The sequence below is a fragment of the Vidua macroura genome, chromosome 1 (assembly GCF_024509145.1).
Source record: "Vidua macroura isolate BioBank_ID:100142 chromosome 1, ASM2450914v1, whole genome shotgun sequence".
Classification (NCBI taxonomy): domain Eukaryota; kingdom Metazoa; phylum Chordata; class Aves; order Passeriformes; family Viduidae; genus Vidua; species Vidua macroura.
The window spans coordinates 115159454-115180438 of record NC_071571.1 but is presented as its reverse complement, the minus strand read 5'-3'; the positions used below and the strand labels follow the sequence as shown (position 1 = coordinate 115180438).

At 37.6% G+C, this 20985-nt stretch overlaps 1 protein-coding gene across 1 annotated transcript in view; it reads right to left on the bottom strand.

Annotated features, from left to right (window-relative positions):
- The window catches only part of LOC128814067 (lipoxygenase homology domain-containing protein 1-like), a 132043-nt gene that overhangs the window by 75793 nt on the left and 35265 nt on the right, over positions 1-20985 (bottom strand). The window contains exons 12-17 of the mRNA XM_053989636.1: positions 13465-13619; positions 12711-12789; positions 9491-9572; positions 7345-7400; positions 7160-7192; positions 1103-1272 (exon numbers count right to left, since the gene is read on the bottom strand). Coding sequence (XP_053845611.1) covers positions 1103-1272; positions 7160-7192; positions 7345-7400; positions 9491-9572; positions 12711-12789; positions 13465-13619 — 575 coding nt within the window. The remainder of the gene's footprint in view (positions 1-1102; positions 1273-7159; positions 7193-7344; positions 7401-9490; positions 9573-12710; positions 12790-13464; positions 13620-20985) is intronic.

Here is a 20985-nt window from a genome sequence, read left to right as displayed (position 1 = left end):
CTGGTGCTCCTGCTCCACAGATAGATTCTGCCTCTACTGACCTCTTCAGTTTATGTTCATAGCATAGGATAGGAAGCTTGTTTCGTTGCTCAGTGTGTTTCCTGTGTGTTTTCTGATAAGCAGCTGCTTCTTTGTCCTTAAGAAATGCCATTTATCTTTTCATTTACTCCCCATAAAGTTCCTAAATTGCCTTAGCTTGTTATTTAAACTAAAAATTCAGCCTGGATCAGGTCATTACAATGAGGCTTTGACATAATTTTCTAAATGTAGCTTTGCCATTGTTTTCAGAATGTTTATTGTAGCCATTGAAAAGTCTTTCTGAGATGTATAAAACTACCTCAAATTGCAAGCTGTTTCTCCCATCTTGTTGGCTAGAAGCTGTATTTCATGACAATCAAGAGAATTTGCAATGATTTAGCCAAGAAAGCCAGGACAGAATTTGAAGATTTAAAGGATGCCTCAAATGAATCCTCTCAAATCATCAGCATGTGTGTCAGGTGTACGGGCGGTCAGTTCGGTGTTAGGGTTGATTTTAATACTGGCCATATGTAAGCTATTGCTTCAGAGTTCACCACACTTTGATATGCATGAATGCATTCTCCAGTGATTTGTGATTATCCAGAAAAATCCTCTGCCTGCTGACCTGAGAGACAGAACAATCCTGTGGAGAGTGGATACTACTTTACAAAGATGGAAATGAAGGAAAGAAAAACCCACTTATGTCCCCTGGGAGTGCTGCCCAATCCTTCATCTTCTGCATTCACAAATAATTGTATATTGCCTTTTGTGTGAACTTCAACTCAGGAATCTTTAGGGAATTAGAAAAAATGCAAGATGAGCTGGTGAATGCAATAAATTTCACAAAAGAGCCCATGGAGCTGGCTGTAGTAGAACAGGACTAGCAGTAGGAGATGACCCAAGATCTATACTTATGTCATTCCATCTTTGTAAATAATTATATTTTTTTAGCAGACAAATCAACAGTATATATATATAATGCTAGTTATGTATACACACACACACATACATACATATTTATATATATGTCCTAGAGGGCAATGTCATGATAAATTCTTTGCGGTACTGTATATTTCTGACTTACAATGAATTCATCAGTTGCTCTGGGGAGAAAGCACACATATCCTGGGGTTTGTGGAGAAAGCAGAAGCTCATCACTTTTGCCCTTTGAGCCATAAATCACAAGGGTCCTTTTACACTCCTGTGGCTCTGGGGAATCTCCATCTGTTTTAACATGCACTCTCCACCATTGTGCTAAAACAGGAAAAACATTTTTAGCATCAATCTACCAATGAAACATTTTTAGGATCAATAGTAGAGAACAACGGATGCCTTTGTTACTATCACAAAAAAGAGTTATAGACTACCATGAGTTTACATCCTATTTGCTATAAATAAATAATTAATAATTAATAATTAATTTTTAAAATATCTTGAAGATAAGTATAGCTCAGGCTTGATAAACATGAGACAATTTTTGAAGTGGGTATGACAACAGAAATTAATACCTAGGAAGCAGAAAAAAGACACTTTGCCTAGGGGCGTTTTTTGCATTCTTTGTATCAAAATAGTTACTTTAATTACAGTAATTATTTTAATAAATTTCAGTTCTTAGAATGTTCTTCTGTAACATGAAAAAAATATTAATCTTTTGAATGACTTCTATGTGATAAATTTGTAAGGTCTGCTGGCTAATACATAACTAGCTAAACAATGAAATTTCAACTTTTTTTTTCCTCAGATTTTTCTAACTTAATTTGTCATGTCCAGTCTACTCAGATCATTCATTAGAGGTCGAATACAACATTCAGGAAATTTTAAAGAGATATTTGCACTGACCTCACCTCATGGCTTGGGCCTTTTAGAGGTTGTTTTTTTCGTAAGTCACCTGTACTCGTAACAGTGTTAGAAGTCCAGTATGCAACTGGGAAGCTGCTCCAGGTGTGGGAAAAACACAGTGTCTTAGAAGGATAGGATAGCTTAGGAAGCTACTTAAGTGCTTGAAGGTAAATCATCCTCTGAATTCAAAGGAATTATTTGTTGAAAAGACACTTGATCCTGCATGGCAAGAGGAACTTAACAATGAAAGCAAATGAAAAGCTTTTGTTTAGACTGGCCAATACTGTGATAATACAGTAGTTTGCTAATGGGGCTGATATAAAGAGAACTATTTTGTGATTATGTGTAATCCCACAATACAATATGCTGATAAAATGAATTTTAGAATAATTTAATTCAGATATAAATCAGATGTGACTTTTTCTTACAGAACTGTGTGCCTTTTTCCTACCTTTTGTTTTCCTCTGCCTGCTTAAAAATGGAGACTAGATGAAAACCTGGTTTCCTTGATTTATATTTTTCCTCTTTTTTCTTTTTTTTTTTTTAGCTAATCCTGTTTTGTTGGTTTTTTTGTTTTTTTTTTTCTTGTTATAGAACCTGTTTCTGCCTTACATCTCACTGTTCCCTGACTCTTCTGGGCTCAGCTAGAAAACAGCAGGCAAATACTCATCTCACAGCCAGTCTTCTGAGTAACACACTAGCTGAAAGGATCCCTCCATCTGAACTCTTTTTTTAAGGTCATTTCCAGCAATGAGTCAGATGTAGTGTGTGGAAGATCCACACTTTGCCTAATGAGGAACTTTTGCTGTTTGATATATGTGCCAGCTTTGAATTTTATCTCCTTGTGCCAGGTTGGCATGTGGTACTCTTCAGGGTGTCACACTTGGTGAAGTCAAGCATTGTTTGAGCTTTTGCTGTTCCTGAGCACTCCAAGGGTTTATGAGGAGCTTCACATTTTTACAAAGACTCCCAACATAACCCTGAATCTCTTATGCTGTCCAACCACACTCCATTTTGAAGGTTGTCCCATGAACACAGCAGAGAGGAAATTAAGATAATTTTGCAGTTCTGTGTTTCTCAAGTAGAGCTTTTTTTTTTTTTTTTTTTTTTTTTTTTCTCTCTTTGTACTATCCCTCTGCTCCAGGAGAGAGCAAGCCCTAAGTTAAGAGAAATCACAGATGCATAACTGGCTGTTTCCCTCCTCAAAGAGGCAGCATGTTCAGAGAAGGTATTTCAGGCAAGGTGATTTATTTCAATTAATATCCATTATGTGTTTTTAATTATTATTTCAGTAGGAAGGCTAAGACACCAGTTAGGAGTTTACCAGGGACTAAATCAATGGTTACAGATTTAAGGCCTCTTTATTCTTATTGTGACTCTTTATTCTCCTACACTTATCTTTAATGCTTCTACAGTTTATTAAATGAACTAACACAGACTGACTGCATTTTCTCTCAGTTCAACAAATTCATTTAACCTGCTCATGCCAGATGAATCAAAAAATCATTTGTCTAATATTCTATTCACTTAGACATCTACTTGGTGAGGATGGCTACATGAGACAGAAGGCTGATGCCAAGTATTTACTGTGCTCAGTGATTTCTATACCTCTCCAGGAGTGAAGTTGTGGAAGTGAGATAGCTGGGCTTCAATGGGTCATTTTTCTGTGTTTCATCTGTGTGGCCACATTAAAAAAGACTTTTCCCCAGATATCACTGACCTGTGTTAACTTCCTTTCGGAGTGATTATTGTGTTCATGTGTTATTGTAGTTCTACAGCTTACATGTAAAGCTAGAGCCATTTACTTTGAGACATCAATGTAGGAAGCACTAAAATGAATAGTAGGGGAAAAAACAGAATTCTGGGGGAAAAAAGGTCTCAGAATTCTCTCTTTACTATAATGATATAAACAAGAATCTGATTCACATTACAGAGATTTATCCAGAGATATGTTAGAATTAGGGATCATTTCTTGACTTTCAGAAATTAAATGGGATCGGTGTAACAATTTCCTGCCAGAAATTCCTTTAACCACTGGTCTGGAACCTGAAAGTTCCTTCAGGAAAACCATGAAAATCAAACCCACAATTATTTCTGTACATAGCAATCTGAGCATGGCAAAACCTGAAGTCAACATTTCATCATATAATTCAGAAAGCTGAAAAAGGAAGGTTTATTTTCTGGGTTTTTTAAAATATGAGCCATTTATGTATCTTTTAAGGATTTCCAAGACTGTTTTTACAATACACTATTTCAGGGCTTTTTTCACTCTGGTGTTTTTCAGTCTTAAGACCTAGAATGACATTCACACTTTGCAAGATGTAGGAGTTGGTTGCTTATTTCCTAAAGATTGTAGAAATTTGTGTTGCCTTGAGGCAGAGCAGTCAGTCTGCTTAACTCTTTTTCTTAGGGATTTCCGCCTCCATCTGGCAATGGAAACATGCTGTTGTTTCTTTTTAGAAGCAGGTCCATTCCCTTTAAATTTGGGAATCCTGTGATTATTCTTAGTCCATTATCAAGTACTTGCAAGGTAGGGAATAATTCCAAAACAAAATTAGTCACAGCAGAATTTACTGAATATTTTCTCTTTTGATACAAATTTTCTATATGCCTTAATACCAAAAACCTTGCACAACAGAAGAAGAGCCAACTGAGAAATATCTATTAACCAAACTCTACTATTGAACCACACTTTCTTTACCACCCACAAAACCTCAGGACACCCTACAGGCGTCACATTACAGGAAGCCAGCTCCTTTTAGCTGACTGCAGTGAGGATTTCATTGGAACATACTGTGCCTTGTCTCCTTGCTTTGAGAGAAAATTCTTTCCTATGTGCTATTATGATACCTCATCTATTTTGAGGCAGAAAAGGAAAATAAATAGAGAAGACAGAAGGGAAAAGTAGTAAAATATCCCTAACATGTAGGAAACTTTTAGAGAGTAACAGAAAGTCCCATTCAAATCAACTTCAAATCCCTCAAATCAGCTTAAGAGCTGAGAGCATCTATCTGCCTTCTCCACCAGGGCAATACACTTTCTCTATTTATCTTGCATCAAATATACTAGGAAGATTCAGAGGCATAGAAATAAATCTATTCCTATGCCTGATTTGCCAGAGCCTCTCTGTAATGTATAAATGTACAAAGGTTACTGACAAAACTTGATATGGGCAGACTGCATTTTGGCAGAATCCATAGCCAGCAGCAGCAGTCACAGGGATCTGGGATTTATGCTTCATTTGAGCTGGCATAATGCCAGCCTGACTGAAAAAGGACAAAGAACCCTCAAGTAACCTACCTAGCAATGATGATTTTCAAAGTTCCCTCTTTGGCCAGGTGGTTGAACAGGTTACTAGCCTCATCCAAAGTGAATGAGATTTCTGAGTCACCTTCAGAGTGACTTATAAAGTAATTTGTTCTGTATCTGGTGCTTTAAACTTGACCTAAACACATTGATCTTACCCTGAAAATCAGCAAACACTGAATTATGCCAATCAGCTTATTTATGACTTTCCCTGAAGTCCATTTGCAGAGTGCAGCTCATACAGAATATGACCACATGAGTGCCTAAAACATTGTCTCCCTAACATCAGAACTTCCACTTGCCTCTTATTCAGTAAATATATGTTACATGGAAAGTTTTCACCCCCACTCTGAAGGGGACTGCTTTTCACTATTCTACCATGTAGAATCTTCACTGCTACAGGTGCTAGGAGAATCTAAGGGAATTATTTTTTCTCCCAGGACTCTGCATCTCTGGAATGTTCTCTTATCAGCTCTGACATTGGCACTGAGTCCTGATAGAATGACACAGAACTGACTACAGGATATCTTTCCAAACCTCTTGTGATGGTTCCCTCCTACAAAGCTCAACCATGCAAGGTCTATGAGATCACTGATATGACAACACAAATTAAACTGTGGTTAAACAAAGAAGGCTGAAGAGCGGCTCAAGCTAAGCTGTCATATAGCTAACTGACAGATAACTTCCTAAAAATGTTATTTTCTTTTATAACCTCTTTTTTCAGAAGCTCTGATCTCAACGATCTCTGGGTCCTCCTGCACATCTTGGCAGTGTGACATTTCAAAAGCTGGTTAAGAATAAGCCACTCCTTTCTCCTCATAGTCAATATATTGAGTCTGATCACTCTTGATGCTCACAGGCAATGAGCAGCCTGTGCATCTGTGCCTGCTTACTATAACATAACGAAGAATGAAACTGTGCTGGAAAAAATTTTGAATTGGTAGTAAAATATAGTCTATTTTCTGAACATAAGGTGAAACAGATATTATGGTTGTTTCTCAGAACTGTGCACTTAGCAGAATGCAGAATCCAATTCCAAGTCACAAGTGAAAATCAACTTTCTCTGTGAGAAAGTCTTAACTTACCCGAGTTCATCACTCTCCTCTTGTCAAAGTCATGTTTTTGTGGAATAATAAAGTTCTTGACTAAACTGTTTGATTGAATGCAAATGATTCAATTTTCACTGAAACTGGAACTAGACTGAGAGACTAGGACTCATCCTACAGAAAGCAAGTCATTGTTTTAAGAGACAAATGGAAACACTACTTTTTTTTAGTTTAGTTGTTCCCATAAAATTCCCAGAGTTGCACAGAATAGTCATTTAAACTGACTATGTTTAAATGTTAAATGTTCATAAAAAATATGTGTGTCAGTCTGTTCCTCTTTTCTGGATAGGAAGAAACATGGAGATGCTAACTAGTGCATTACAGGGATGAGACTGTCTTAATAGATAAAAAAACAGCTGGGTGGGGAGTTTATTAATAATGTCTTTTTATTAATTCAATCAGATTTAGCCAACTGAATGTACATACTACACTTAGCTTCACTGGAGGATTTGGAGTTTAAGCTTGTATTATTTCTGGCTACTTTGGAATTTTGACCTGAAAATGTTTCCACTGACACTTCACAACACATTTCTCAACTTGCTGATATTTGCTAGGGGACCTGTCCCAAAGTATTAAATGACAGTGACATTGGGGTAAACAAAAGAACACTTGAATCTCTTCTCAGAGGAATTCCTGGTTGATTTCAGAACAGAATAGTAGAAATAGGAAGAAAATCAGAAATGGTTTCTGTTTTTTCTCAATTGCTTATAAAGGTCTAGTCCTTCCTGTAGACTACTGCCAGCCAATTTGTCTTGTTCTCTCACAGCTGATATACAAGAAAGCACACAAACAAATGAGGTCATTTGCTCACATATTTCTCACAATAGTGATTTAAATTCAAACAGCAAAAACTATGGTATAAAAAACAGTGGTTGAAAAACAACTCTTACCTTTAAGAAATGTCTTCACTGAACTGCCATGCTCTAAAATATGATCAGGAAAAATAATTGTGAGCTAGCTTTATTATCACTTTTTTCTTAAGTTATGGTCTTATCTGGAAGGGTTCTTTGGTAATAACTAGGCATTAAGTATATACTGTAGTGCTATAACAAATTTTCTTTAACAAAATACTTACCATTGGCAGTTAGCTCCCTCTCTGTTTTCCCATCATCTTGGTATTCATCTAACCATCTTTCATTGCAAAAACAAAAATAATAAGATTAATAAAAACTATTAGTATAGTATATATCATCTGACCATTACCTTTAGTCTCCAATAGTATTTTTATACACTTTTTATCAAGTTACACCTTGAAACTACTTCCAAGATCAAATTTCCTTTTATACCTTCAGCACAGTTGGCCTTATTCATATAAGAAGAATTTGATTCAATTTGCTCCAGGCAAAGAAGAATTTTCATGGTAGCTGTATGAAGTAAGTAGTACTATATGGAGTACATTGTATGAAATACTAATTATTTGTTGGTTCAGAGACTCAGCTGTACATGTGAGGGAGTTATAAAACTTGCAGTGGTTAGTTATAGTTATTGTACTTAGAATTATATATAAAACCTGTAGGTCTGGAAGTTTCTAAAACTTTTGCAGATCTGCAGCAACAAACTTAACTTCTGTTCTTACTTTATTTTTCTTTTATACTGATGAATTTAAGGAGCTTTTCTGCAATATCATTTCACTGCAAACATACAATCATACTCTTTTCTGTTGAACCCCCTTGTTCACATATTTGCCAATCTTCAACAACCTCACTTATTTAAAAATAAATAAATACATGCTCACTATCAGCTTCTATTCTATTGACTCTGTGTTGATGTTGTATTTTTTTAAACCCAAGGATCCATAACACATTTCATTTCTTGTATGGAACAAAACTCTATGAATAAATCTCTTATGCATGAAGTCTAAACTCCATTTTTGCAATAAATAGGTTGATTAACTTTTGAGACCTATCTCCTCATTCCATCCTAAGAAACAAAAGATCACTAGCAGTTTCTAAAAGTAGAAAGCAATTTTTGACAAAAACTGGACACGGGATTCGAGATGCAGCCTCACCAGTGCTGAGTGCAGGGGACAATCACAGCCTTGGTGTACACTATTGCTGATCCAAGCCAGGTTGCCATTGGCCTTCTTGCTCACCTGGGCACACACTGGCTCGTGTTCAGCCAGCTGTTGACCAGCGCTCCCAGATCCTTTTCCACCAGACAGCTTTCCAGCCATTCATTCCCAAGTCTATAGCACTGCATGGGGCTGTTGTGACCCAATGCATCTCCCTCAGTGGCCTTGTGTGGATTACTTCCAGCCCAATAAACTTGTCTGAGTGCTGCAGCAGGCCACTGACTCTTTCTGCTTGGATTGTGGGGTTCATTCTGCTTCCCGCTCCTTTCTTCTAGCTCAGGGGGCTGGCTACGAGGAGAACTGGTAATACTGCTGAAGACTGAGGGGAAGAAGGCATTAAGTGGCTCAGTCTTTCTTTCATCCAGTGGGTATTTTCCGTACTTGGCTACCTCATCAATTGTGTCAGGAGGTTCTTTTCCATGGGCTCCAGGAACCTCCTAAACTCCTTCTCCTCTGCTGCACTGTATTTGTAACCCCTCACAAGACAACAGCTGGCGATTGTGAGATTTCTTCCAGCTGCTCACATTAAATTTTGTCTGCCTCTTCCTCCTGGTTGGCTGGTCTGTAACAGACCTAGACCATTCTACCATGGCACTGGCCTTGCTGGCCTTCCCCTGATTCTTACCCATAAATGCCCAACTATTACCACCATCATCAAGCTCTAGAAAATCAAAATACTCCCTAACATACAGGGCTGCCTCACTTCCTCTCCTTCCTTGCCTCTCCCTGCTGAAGAGTTTATAGTCAGGGCAGCACTGCAGCTATACAAGTCCTCCCACCACATTTCCATGATGACAACTATGTCTTTTCAGACCTTTACACACAATACTTCTTAAAAGATTGAGAACTGAAAGTTTATTTAATTTCAAAGGGTTTCTATATAATTTAGATTAAAAAAAAAAAAAAATCATGCACCTTTCCTCTTTTGCAACGTTTGGTTTGGGACTTCTCTGCATTAGGCTATTACTCCCTTCCATACCAATGTAGGAACTTTTTCCCTGTCTTCAGCTGCAAAATTTTGCATCACTTGTATGTTGAAAAACTCCGGGGCATTGCTTAAACATCTAGTTTGTGTGCACATATCTGCTCTAAAATTTTTTCATTACGTTGCTGGCAGGTAACAAATTCTTTTTCTCCATGAATGACATACCTATTACAAGGAAATACAACCTCGTGAGCTTCCTCTCCTTCTTTATGTTTGATGACAATCTTATCCAGGAACCAACCACTGCCTGTGTCGAAATGACAAAAGTTTATCATGTGAAAACATACTATTTTTAAAATAAATTTTAAGAAAAAAAGCCCAGATTATCTTTTTCTAGCAGAAACACAGATCATATTTAGACATATCTCATCTAAATCAATAAGATGTATTAACAGAATGAAAGTTTTATTATTTTTCGTCTCTCCTAAGAGAGGCAATTCTTTTCTGCCTTTGCCTGTTTTAATTTTAAGAGGGGTGGGTTTTTTCCCTTGGAGACAAATACATGCATATATCTCTGAACTGTCAACACCATTCACATCCCAGCCTACATCTTTTGATTATTCCCTGTAATCAGGCACAAGGATGTTGGGACAAATCTGTTTATGCCCATAATCAAGATTTGTGTGAAAGATGGAAATTTTTGTCCTCTGTGACTGAACTTCTTATTGCATATATAAAAATATTAATTAACAAATCTTTAAAACATATACTCTCATGTGAAAATGGAGTGGGGCTGCAGCTTTGGAGGGTATTTTTTTGTCTTGCTGCCAGTAACTGGCAAAACTGAGGATCCAAGCATCCAGAGCCAACAACCAGAAAGATTGACTGCCTAAGGCCAGCTACTGGAGGGCTTATACTGATGCTGTTGAGTGAGGGGTGGGCAAAATGACTCGTACGATTTCAGAAGGCAAATGAGTGTTTATTCAAAAGTACGTCTCTCTTTTATAGAGAATATCATGAACATTAATTCCATTGGTCTTAGAGTAAAAACATTTCACCTGATTGGTACACTGGACTTAGGTCAGTGTGGTAGAACATACCTATAAATAATATGAACGGAAAGCAAGATAATAGATTACATTCTTCTCAGACCTTTTCCCAGGCTTAACCTGGCAGAAATCTTTCTCTTTTTCTCTCTGACTGAACTGAGAATATCCACATTACACATCCATCCTGTACATATTTTTTATATTTGACATCGATGGACTGTTGTTCTGCTCAACTGGAGAGGGTAACAGGGGAAGGCCACTTGTACTGTTTGTGTATGTGCTGAGTTCCTGACTGTGTTGGTCTACATGGCCAGCTCTGTGCACACATTTGTTTTAGAAATGTGTTTGTGTGCATGTCAACAGGGAACACACACTCACCCTTGCTACTATGAGATCAGCAGGCATGGGGCTGTGCAGTCTCATTTCTGCTGGATGACTGAATTCATCTTTTCTCTAACTGCAGTAACTGCTGGCACATCCATGCTGATCTTTTAGATCACTTCCAATGACCATCCTAGTGGCTGGTCTGGTTGTCCTACAATGCCCTTCTCAAATATCCTGATCTCGCTGTACCTGCACCACTCACAACTTATCATATTGCTAACAAGGTTTTACCTGATTCACACCATTACCCATCAGCACGCTGCAGCAAAACTGCATGCAGGATGTTTTGGTCAGAAACAATCATCCTATTTATCCTTATGCTTTGCCTCCTGGCTGCATCTGAGTCTGGAAGTCCCTAGAAGGCAGCAGTTTCTGTCACATAGAAAGGGCATCCCCAGGTAGTGCATGGAGCAAACCCTGCTCTCTAGGACAAAAGTTCTTTACTTTCCTCATTCACAGTAGCTGTGGGAATAGATCTGTGCCCTGCAGCATGGGACCCCCAAAGAAGACATATGTTCTAGGATCCTTTCAAGATAGACTCCAAGTCAAGAATTAAGACCTTCCTGCCCTGTCACTCAGGCAAGTGATGAGAAAAAGGGATAGCCCACCTCTGAAGGAATTCTCCTTCCTCCTTCTCAACCCCCAAAAAGTTGAGTCTCTCTCTCTCTCTCTGAGCCACCATCTTTTTCCAGCTCTCAACCCCTCAACCACTTCAGGCTAGGTTTCTGTGGGGCTAGTCTTGGATACAGTTCAAAAGATGTCTGTGAGATCGGTCTGTGCTGAGTACAATGAAAACCCTTCTGAATTACCGAGGCATACATTTTGTTACAGATAGAATTCAATCCATTGTCCTGTTTAGACAGTCCTTCAAACCCACACATTTGAACTCCAATGTCAAAAAACATCTTGAGACAGCTGAATTGGGTTACAGATTTGTAATGCTGATCCTGCTAATCTGTGCTGCCTGTTAAAGGTGATATCAGGGAAGAGAGCATGGCATGGTGCTGTGGGGAATAGAGGGGAGGTAGGGTCCACCATAGTGCCTTTTGTGTTATTTCTTGGGTTACTACAATGTGAAACTTTCAAGTGTAGCATCATCCATGTTGCTGAAGGCAACAAACTCTGTGGAACTACAGGAAACAAGATTACAAACCATTCCAACGCTGCACTGTCATGGCTGTTTCTGTAATAGTCACAAGCCTGCTCAGAGCCTTGGGCAGTACAGACAGCAAGATGGGTGTTGCCTGGGGCCATTTCAGAACACAGCAGGGTAAAAGGGCTTTTCCAATCTGTTATCAGTGGAGCCCTGAACTGCCTAAAAATCCTCCTCTTCATTTAGCTTCTTCCTAGATATTAATCTGCAAGCACATTTACATCTTTAGTGCTTCTAAATGCTAGCTTTCTCTTCATTCACATCATTCCAGGGAGATGTACACTTCTTTGAGAGCCTGTACCCAAAATTCATCTTATTACCAAATTATTTCTTCTTTACTCAAAAACCTACAAGCTGAATGCAATGTCACTCACTGGAACAGCTCCACATTGAGTTTCACAGATCAAATGTATAATCAAATCTTCTACAATTGCCCAAAGCAGCAAGGATATTGTGTTATAGATACCCAAATTTTTTCAGGTAGCAAATCAGCTGCTGAATATCTTTCATTCCTTCCTGGACAATTTTCACTGTCTGTCTAGTGAAAGATTGTCTTACCAGTGTAAGATAGTCTTACCACACTTTTGAGAGTTTTTTACATGCAAATAAACAGTGCTTTCTTATAAATAACCATGAAAACAGAGAGTAGAATAACAGTATATGACATTAAACTCATGCCCTTTTTTCTGTCCATTACCGCAGTTTTTCATCATCCCATCACAGTGATCAACCTGCAGGAAGACTTTTTATCACTGCAAGACCTTCTGTCACATTTTCTATGAAGCATGCAACATAAACAAGTGCATTTGGTTTAAAAAGCACTTGAAAACAGACTGGTCTCTAGGAAATTAAATCCTACCTGGACCAGCTCCATCATGGCTAATCAGAACTTTCTCCAAGTTTCCCAGTGAGACAGCCTTTATGTAGAAAATATCCATCTGTGGAACCATACAAGGAAAATGATAAGAGTCTTAAACATAGCTACTGCTTTGACTCTAACAGTATAGAAAAGCTTTTTTGTAATCTTTTGTTTGTTTGTTTGTTTTCAAAATGAATATAGTTGTTTTATATTCATCCTGGCCAAACAGGGAGGATCCTTTAAAACTTTCTAAGGTAAATAACACCTGAAAATTACTCCACAGAGACAGCACTGATACCTTTGGCATGACACAATGATCAGTTTCAATTACTTGGTTTTGTCTACATTATATTTTCTAGCCCTGTGTACCTCATCAAGTTTGGAAAACATACTTAGGAATACAGATTTAGAACCTGTTTCTAAGGAATACAGATTTAGAACCTGTTTCTCAAATCTACAGTGATCTGTTCAGGACAACAAAAATGATATTGTTATAATTTTATCTATATGTGCAATACAAATAACCAAAATACCCAAATACCCAAATTCTAATATCTAAAGCTCTCAGTAAATGCTTGATCAAGTAGATAAAAATTATCCATATGGTGCAATTATGTAATGAATTTTGAATAAGGAAAGTAGTCAATGCTTGAATAAACCTTGTAAATAAAAAGATATTTACATTTCTTGACGAAAGCGTTTTCTAGCCATAATTTATTCTTATTTATCAGAAGCAGCATTGTTTTTACTTCACCTGTCCATGTCGAAACTTAACATTATTATTCTTAGATCTATGGAGCTTCCTTTTGCCAGCATCTCCTCTTGTCCCAATGAGGTTGATATAAACATTGGAATCTGTTTCAGCACCAAGTTTAGCACCTGTGTATACATGGACCTCATACACCAACACTACAAGAAGAAAAAACTTGAAATTATCCTTGCAGCTTGCACAAGATTCTAAAGTTTCCTCATCAAAAATTTTCCAGAAAATTCTACTGATTTTCAAGTTTGCAAGTATCAACAGCTATCCATGAATTTGTAACTTCTAGGTTCAAATGTTTTAACTCTCTTCACAAAAATATGATAAGCTTAAGAGAACCCCATAATGCTGAGCATTTCTATGCATTGCTAGTTCACAAAGTCTTTCTTTGCAATTTATTGGGAGACCACCTAACTATATCGAGTCATCATCTGAAATAAAAGCTACTTTTCACTGGTACCAAAGCATTTTCAACCTCCAGATTTATGCAAAACAATTGTCTGGGTTGTTAACCTTCGTTTCATCTTAAAAGAGGAATAGGAATCCAAGGGGTTTTAGATTTTCACCCCATATACAAAGGTGAGCTCCCACACCTATAAAAAATGAACCTTGCTTTTGAAGGTTTCTCCGTCTGTCACTAGTGAATGATAGGACTTCCAAAAGCAGCTCTCAGTTTAAATACATTTACAACTTTTTCATGTCTCTCCTTGTAGTCTAGACCAAAGTCTTACACACAAAAAATATATACATCTTCAAAGAATTCTGCAATATAATTTAGAATTACTGTATTAAGATGTTCTATGCCACACTAATATTATTTTTATAACTATCCAGATGTGCAAATTCATTTTTAAAAAATTCTTTGCAGTGATCATATACTATTATATTTAATTTCATTTTTTTTCTCTGTTACTTTAAAAAAAAATTCCTGTTTACATTTTAATGGCAATTTTCCATGCAGTGTTTCTATTCTAATAACAGCTGGCCATTTCTACTACTATGCAGTAGATCACAGAGAAGATTACTGTTTCATTGATGTGTAATTTTAACAGTTCTTGGTAGCAAAGAAAGGTAATACAAGTCCTAACAAACACAATTAGTTCCTTTTAAGAAGGAATGAAGATGAAAACAGAATATAACAAAATGCTTGAAACTGGACAATATTCTACAAAAACTAGTTAAAGTACTGTTACCTTTACACCACCAGATAGCTACTAGAATCTGACATTTCCATACATTTTTTATTCACTGGCTCCCAAGTCAGCATATAAAACTCAAACATCATGTTGTCCACCATCACCGAAAAAGAGCTACTCCCGATTCCCAGAAGAGAAGTGAAACAAGTAGTAAAATAATACTGCAAATACTTGAGGGAGAAAAATAGCATGTGTTAAAAGACAGGATAAATGTTATGGATAGACTCTATGCTTAATCAAATTCAGGTAATTCTTTCAATCTGTGTAAAATTATCCAAAAACATTGTGTCTCCAAGTCTTTATTACTATTACAACTGGGACTCTAAATAGAAGTGGTGTTCCTTGACCAATTTTATTATTTTCTGTAATTCCAAGCACTTATTGCAGCTCTCACATCCATGCATTAATGTACCAACACTGCTTGTGAAGTATAAATGAGCTCAATAATTCACACATATCTTCAAAAATTTGAAAAGCCTTATAAAAACTAGTTTCAAGGTTTTTAACATTAAAAAATCATGATAAAACAAATTGTAGATATGAATAGCAAGTCGCAAAGATAAATTGACCTGATAATTAGCATAATTGAGCGATATATCCAAATTACATTTTATATCATAACTGCTAATATAATCATAGCTGGCCAAAGGGCAGAGGATAAGGGATGGTAGCAAACTATGACAGAAAATGTGCAGCAAAGCAAAGAGCCATGCTGATCATGACGGGGAAAAATCTTTAGGAGTGAGAAAGAAGAGAGGTTACATTTCAAAAAAAAAAGCTAAAAATTATCATAATCTGTGACCAGAAATTTTAATAACAGGACTGCACTACCCATGAAGCAAGATGCTTCAGGTAGTAAAAAAAGGGATATATTGACTTGAAGTCTCCTCCACGCTTTTACACTCTTACTTACTTTCTTAGTTTTGAAAATGCAAAATATCTGTGGGAGGAAATGGAAGGTTATAGAGTGTTTATGTTATGACTGTTTATATAGAAAGACTAGTATTACTTACAACTGCAAGTAATTTCTATCCTCAAAAATAAAATAATTAAGTAACTATAAGCACAATTTTAAAGCATCTTCAAGGTTTTTTTTTAAGAAACCATTTAACAATAAATGTTTATAAAAACAAAATACCAACAAGTTCTTTCATGGAAGGAGAAGAGAATAACACAACACAAAGATATTAACAGATAAATAAATTTTACTACATTTTCTAGCACTGTGCATCTCTGTGGTAACCAGAGAGACAATAATGATCTAATCATTAAACAGAGCTTTCCTTTGCTACCAGCCTAAATAAATCAGTCTGAAGTAGACAGCATGCACATCTTGAAATGCAAAAAACTGGAAAATATTTTCCATAGTTTCTTGTGTCTATACATCCCTCACCATCTGTAAAATGTTAAGTCTGACATTTATTTAAGCTACACAATCTGCATTATTTATACCAGAACCTTCTTAACAAAATAGACCAGTTTGTGCTCTAAATTTTTCTACAAATATAGGCTACTACAATACAGGCTATTATATTAGGATAATAAAAGGAATGTTTATACCCCTTAACTTGAGTATATGTTACAATGCATTTCATAGGAATCCCACAAAAAATGAAGCAAGGAAAATATTCTCTAATACACACATGCCTAATTAGAACATGGTGAACATGGCCACTATGGTGAAACGCCTGCACATTCAAATAAACATTCACTGAATAGATTGCGGACATTAAGCCTTTTCTGTGCGAATGGAAACCTAGGCACAGACCAGCCTGAGAGGATTCAAGCTGTTCAAGTTTTATCAAGCAGTTCCTCTAGATTGCAGAACAGCTACAAAAGGTGCTAGTGCTAATGGCTCCTGAGCTAAAGATTGCTTAAAGCAAAGAAAAAGAGTGATGGTGCCACTCTGTAACAGATAAAACAAGGTACACCAATTGTTTGATGGGACAATACAAGCAAATCTGGAGAACAAACCTACCCATTGAATGTACTGCTGAGACAAAACGACTCACCATATGTGAATATTTTCCATTTGCAGTTGTCTGTATATTGTTCACAAAACACAGTTTGTTGTGTAGAGAGTAAAGTGAAATAATCCTAGATAATGTGTTCAGCCTCTGAAACTGTGCTTTCATTTCTTTTGAGTAACCAACCTATTCTAAGGCCCCTGCTGCAGGCCCATCTGTAATGGAGACCTCCTTCACTGCAGGAAGAAAATGCCATCCCAAAACTCTGAAAATTAGAAATGTATTATGGCCTGATCCCCTATTCTGTAGTAGTAATTTCATTTTACTATATGCTGATTCAGTGAAACTATACTAGCTGTAAACTGGGGTGACAAAACTTTCAGAGGGAGGTAAACCCATAGGCAAAAAAAAAAAAAAAAAAAAAAAAAAAAAAAAAAAAAAAAGGGCAAAAAAGTTGAAAATTATTTCATAAAACCAGCCATTCAACAGAAGACAGGAAACAGGATTTCAGCATTAAGAGGGACCTATGAGACTCATATCTAGGCATCTGTCCAATGTTAAGCACATCAAAGTAATAGAAGAAATGTCTTGGAAAACACAGTAACTTTGATAAAGGATATAAGAGGATTAATTAATACAGAATAGCAGGAGAAAAAATCTCAGCTAGCACTCAGTAAAAAAGAAACCTTTCAGAAAATAAGTGATTGAAATCTTCAAATTGCTCACAGGGTAACCTTAGATAAGCTCTAGAAACCAAACAAAAATCTGTAACATGGATTCATGGGTGAAACAGATGAAAAAGGGAACGAAAATGTTTTCAGACAGAGGTGAGCAGTTTCTAAAAGAAAGACTTTAAAGCAGTATAATAACTGTGCTAAAAAATCACAGAACCAAATATATAAAATATACTATAGAGTCATATGAGCAGTCAAGTGTACTAGTACCAAATTTCTAGTTGCTCAGCCTATAAAAACGCTATCTCTTGAGATAATATCATGAGGCTTCAGGAGTTTTTTAAATCCCAACTCCAGCTTCTGGCATCTATTGATAACATAAGAAGTGAACTACCTTGGGCAAAAGAGAAAGAAAGTTTTCCTGGTTATGAAGAAGAGGTAACCTAAGGGCAATAGAACGTTGAGTTGGAGAACCCTTTTTTCCAGATTTCCCATTCTGGGCACCAGAATCAGGGTTTCTAATACAGAAAATTAATATATACCTGAGCCTTCACCAATGGCAAGAGATTGTTTGGTCCCAGTTTGCAGGCACAGTATATAATTATCAATTCCTTTTGAAGTAATGTACAGAACTCAATGACTTTTGACACTTGCCTTTGGAAAATATAAACAGTAAACAAATACCTCCAGTTGCTTCGCACTAAAGACTAAGTTAATATGTTGATATGTTTTGGGAGAAGAAAGCAAACCTAATAGAATTAAAGAAGAATTAAAGAAGAATTTACATTTACAGAATGTTGAGAATCTGAAAATGAAAGTTTTCATGGCAGAAATATTGGTCTCTTTCTTTTGGTACAAACTGCTGTCCCATTGTCAAATCTTTTCAAAGTAATTCCACTGAAAGTACAGTCATTAGTTGAGAATTCTGGCTAAGAGCAAATGAATTTAAGATCCACAGCTGTCTGTGCCTAATGACACTGGTTTGCTTACAACACTGCTGAATCCCCTGGTTGGCTCTACTTCCTTCTTTCTGGTGTGCAGCATGGAGTGGTTTTAGAGCAAAGAACTAGGTCCTTTTTGGATGAAGCTACACCAGATAATATATTCCAGGAGCACAATTATAACAGTCTTGACACAAACTGGCAGCCAGTCTGTGGGAACAGACTAGAACAAGCCTGAAGTAACTTCCCTCTAGACTCCTATAAAGAGCACATCGGACACTTAACTAAGTGGCATTTTAGCACTGAGTGCTTCACTGAGCAAATTCACTCCCACCAGGCTGCCAGTGTAAACAGACAAACTGGCCAAAGAGCACAAAACCTGGAGAGATGTTAAATGACACACAACATTAAAATTGTCCAACTGTTTCTATTCAGTCTTCTTTTTATGTTGGCGTACCAAGATCCCAGAACAGTATTGCACAGTATTGCTCCAGGTTTTGCCTTTTTTCCATATGACATGCCCGCTTGGATGAAATGGTAATTTGGCTCAATCTGTCAAACAGCAAGGTTGAATCTCTGGTTTTGTCACTCAGTGTTTACTACCTGGCTTTCATAAAGGGTGTTTGGCATTTTGCCATGACAGAAGGGTAAAGATACAGGTTAGTGCATCTTTAAAGCTAAAAGAGAACAAATTCTTAATGGCTGATACTGGTTAAGAGGGACTATCTTCAGAAGTGGTGCATATATTAATTTAGAAGACACAAACACAAAAACAAAATCAGGTTAGGACATTTCAGTTAGAATTATAGCTCTCACTCTAATCTCCACTAACTGCTCTCTAATCTCCACTAGTAATATTTGGAGCAATAGTCTAGAAATATATATATTCTTCATGACATGCAAGAAAATTATCAGCTTTGAAAAAACACACTTGCTAATGAATTTTACTATAAAGAAGCTTGGCTATTTACTTATGTAGTTGGTGCCTCCTGAGTGATAAAACAGGGAGACAAATTTTGTAGAGGTAACACTTGTGTTATTACTATTTGCTTTGGTCATCTTTTGCACTATTTCAGTCAGTTGCCACCTTCTAACCTTTCTGTATTTGCCTGCACCCTGTACTGAAATGAGATAAAAGATAAATACTGAGACTGAGGCAGGAAAAATTCCAGCTCCAAAGATTTAGTATTCTTTTCTGCTTGGAGAACCAGTACATTTATACCTTTGAATATGTGAACAAGAACAGGACACATTTACCCATTTATATCCTCATTTGACATTTATATTCATATAAACATAACAGTAAGAAAATTCAATACCTCTTGCATCAGGTACCCCTGTAGAACAAAAGTTCAGACATATCTGAAGACAAGCCATGTTAGGATCTGTGATAAAGGTCTGCACACGTACAAAGGAATACAGGCAGGGGACAGTCCAGGTAACACCCTGCTCTGGCTTCTCCCAGGCCCATCACAGGGGCTCAGGGACAAGTGGGAACCCATAGAGACTTAGGGAAAGGGAGAACTCTGCCAGCCCCTGCAGGGCTGTCCCAGGAGTGTCAGTCTGGGCATAAAACCCACCATGATGAGACAACTTGGAGTATCTATCCAATCTTGGAGTATCTTAAAAGGTTTGATGCCTCAAGGGTGTCAAATGCAATATAGAGCAGAAGAGAAGAAGATTTTGTGATTGCAGAGGACTTATAAGATGTTTAGGAGAGGAACTAAAGGCAAGGAAATAGATGGATCTAGGTGACCTGGGGAGGAAGTGGTGTTAGAAAATAGATCACATCTGTTCTCTGTGTGCATGTGTGGGTAGGGAGTCTGAGTACCAGCAACTGGACTTGGAGTCCTGCATGGCAGCAACTTGAGAGACTGAAGGGAATAAAACTGGGACCAGGGGTCAGGGGCCCATTTCTCTGAGTGCAAGACCACACAAGCAGCCAAGTGCTGGAGGGACCAGGTGAGTCCTGCTCAGCTGCCAGAGATACCCTGAGGCGTGGGTATCTTTGGGGGTGAGACCTACTGGGCTGGGCATGAGGGAAATGGCCTGTACCAGAAGCTGGAGCAGGCCTGCAGCCTCAGGGGCTCATATGTCCTGTTGCCAGCAACAGGAGAGGCTGGGATCCAGAGGCAGCTGGGGATTAGGCAGAGTGTGTGAGCCCAGCTGTTGGATCTACCTTGTACACACCTATACACATACGCAGTCCCACTGCTGGACATGTGTCCTGCTCAGCCAGAGGGGGCAGCAGGATGAGGCTGCTGGGGCTGTGTTTTGGAGCTGCTCTGTGTGTCTGGGTGATCTGTGCAGCTGGCCTTGATGTGTGGTACATAGCTGTGCTCTCTCTGAGTGCTGACTGGGAATGTGCTGAGCCCTGCTGCTGGTTGGACCTGGGGTCATGCAGCTGTGGCCACCTCACTGAGCTACACTGAGCTGCACATCTGGTCTGATCCCCCTAATATTCCTGTGCTATAAAGCTAAGTCAAAAGCATTCAAAGTCTTCTATCTTATTGTCATTGAGTGATTTACTTTAAGACTTACCCAACTCAGGGCATGATTACTAATTTCCAATACCTATCACTTAGAAAATAGTTGAATAACTTTTATTTTGTGCATCACAGTGTAACAAGGGGTTGAAACCATATCTAAAGAGCAACAAGTAAAAACCCAATACTTGTAAAATTTGGTAAACTAAATGTATCTGGAACTGCTAGAAAGGAAAAAAAGGCACAGACTG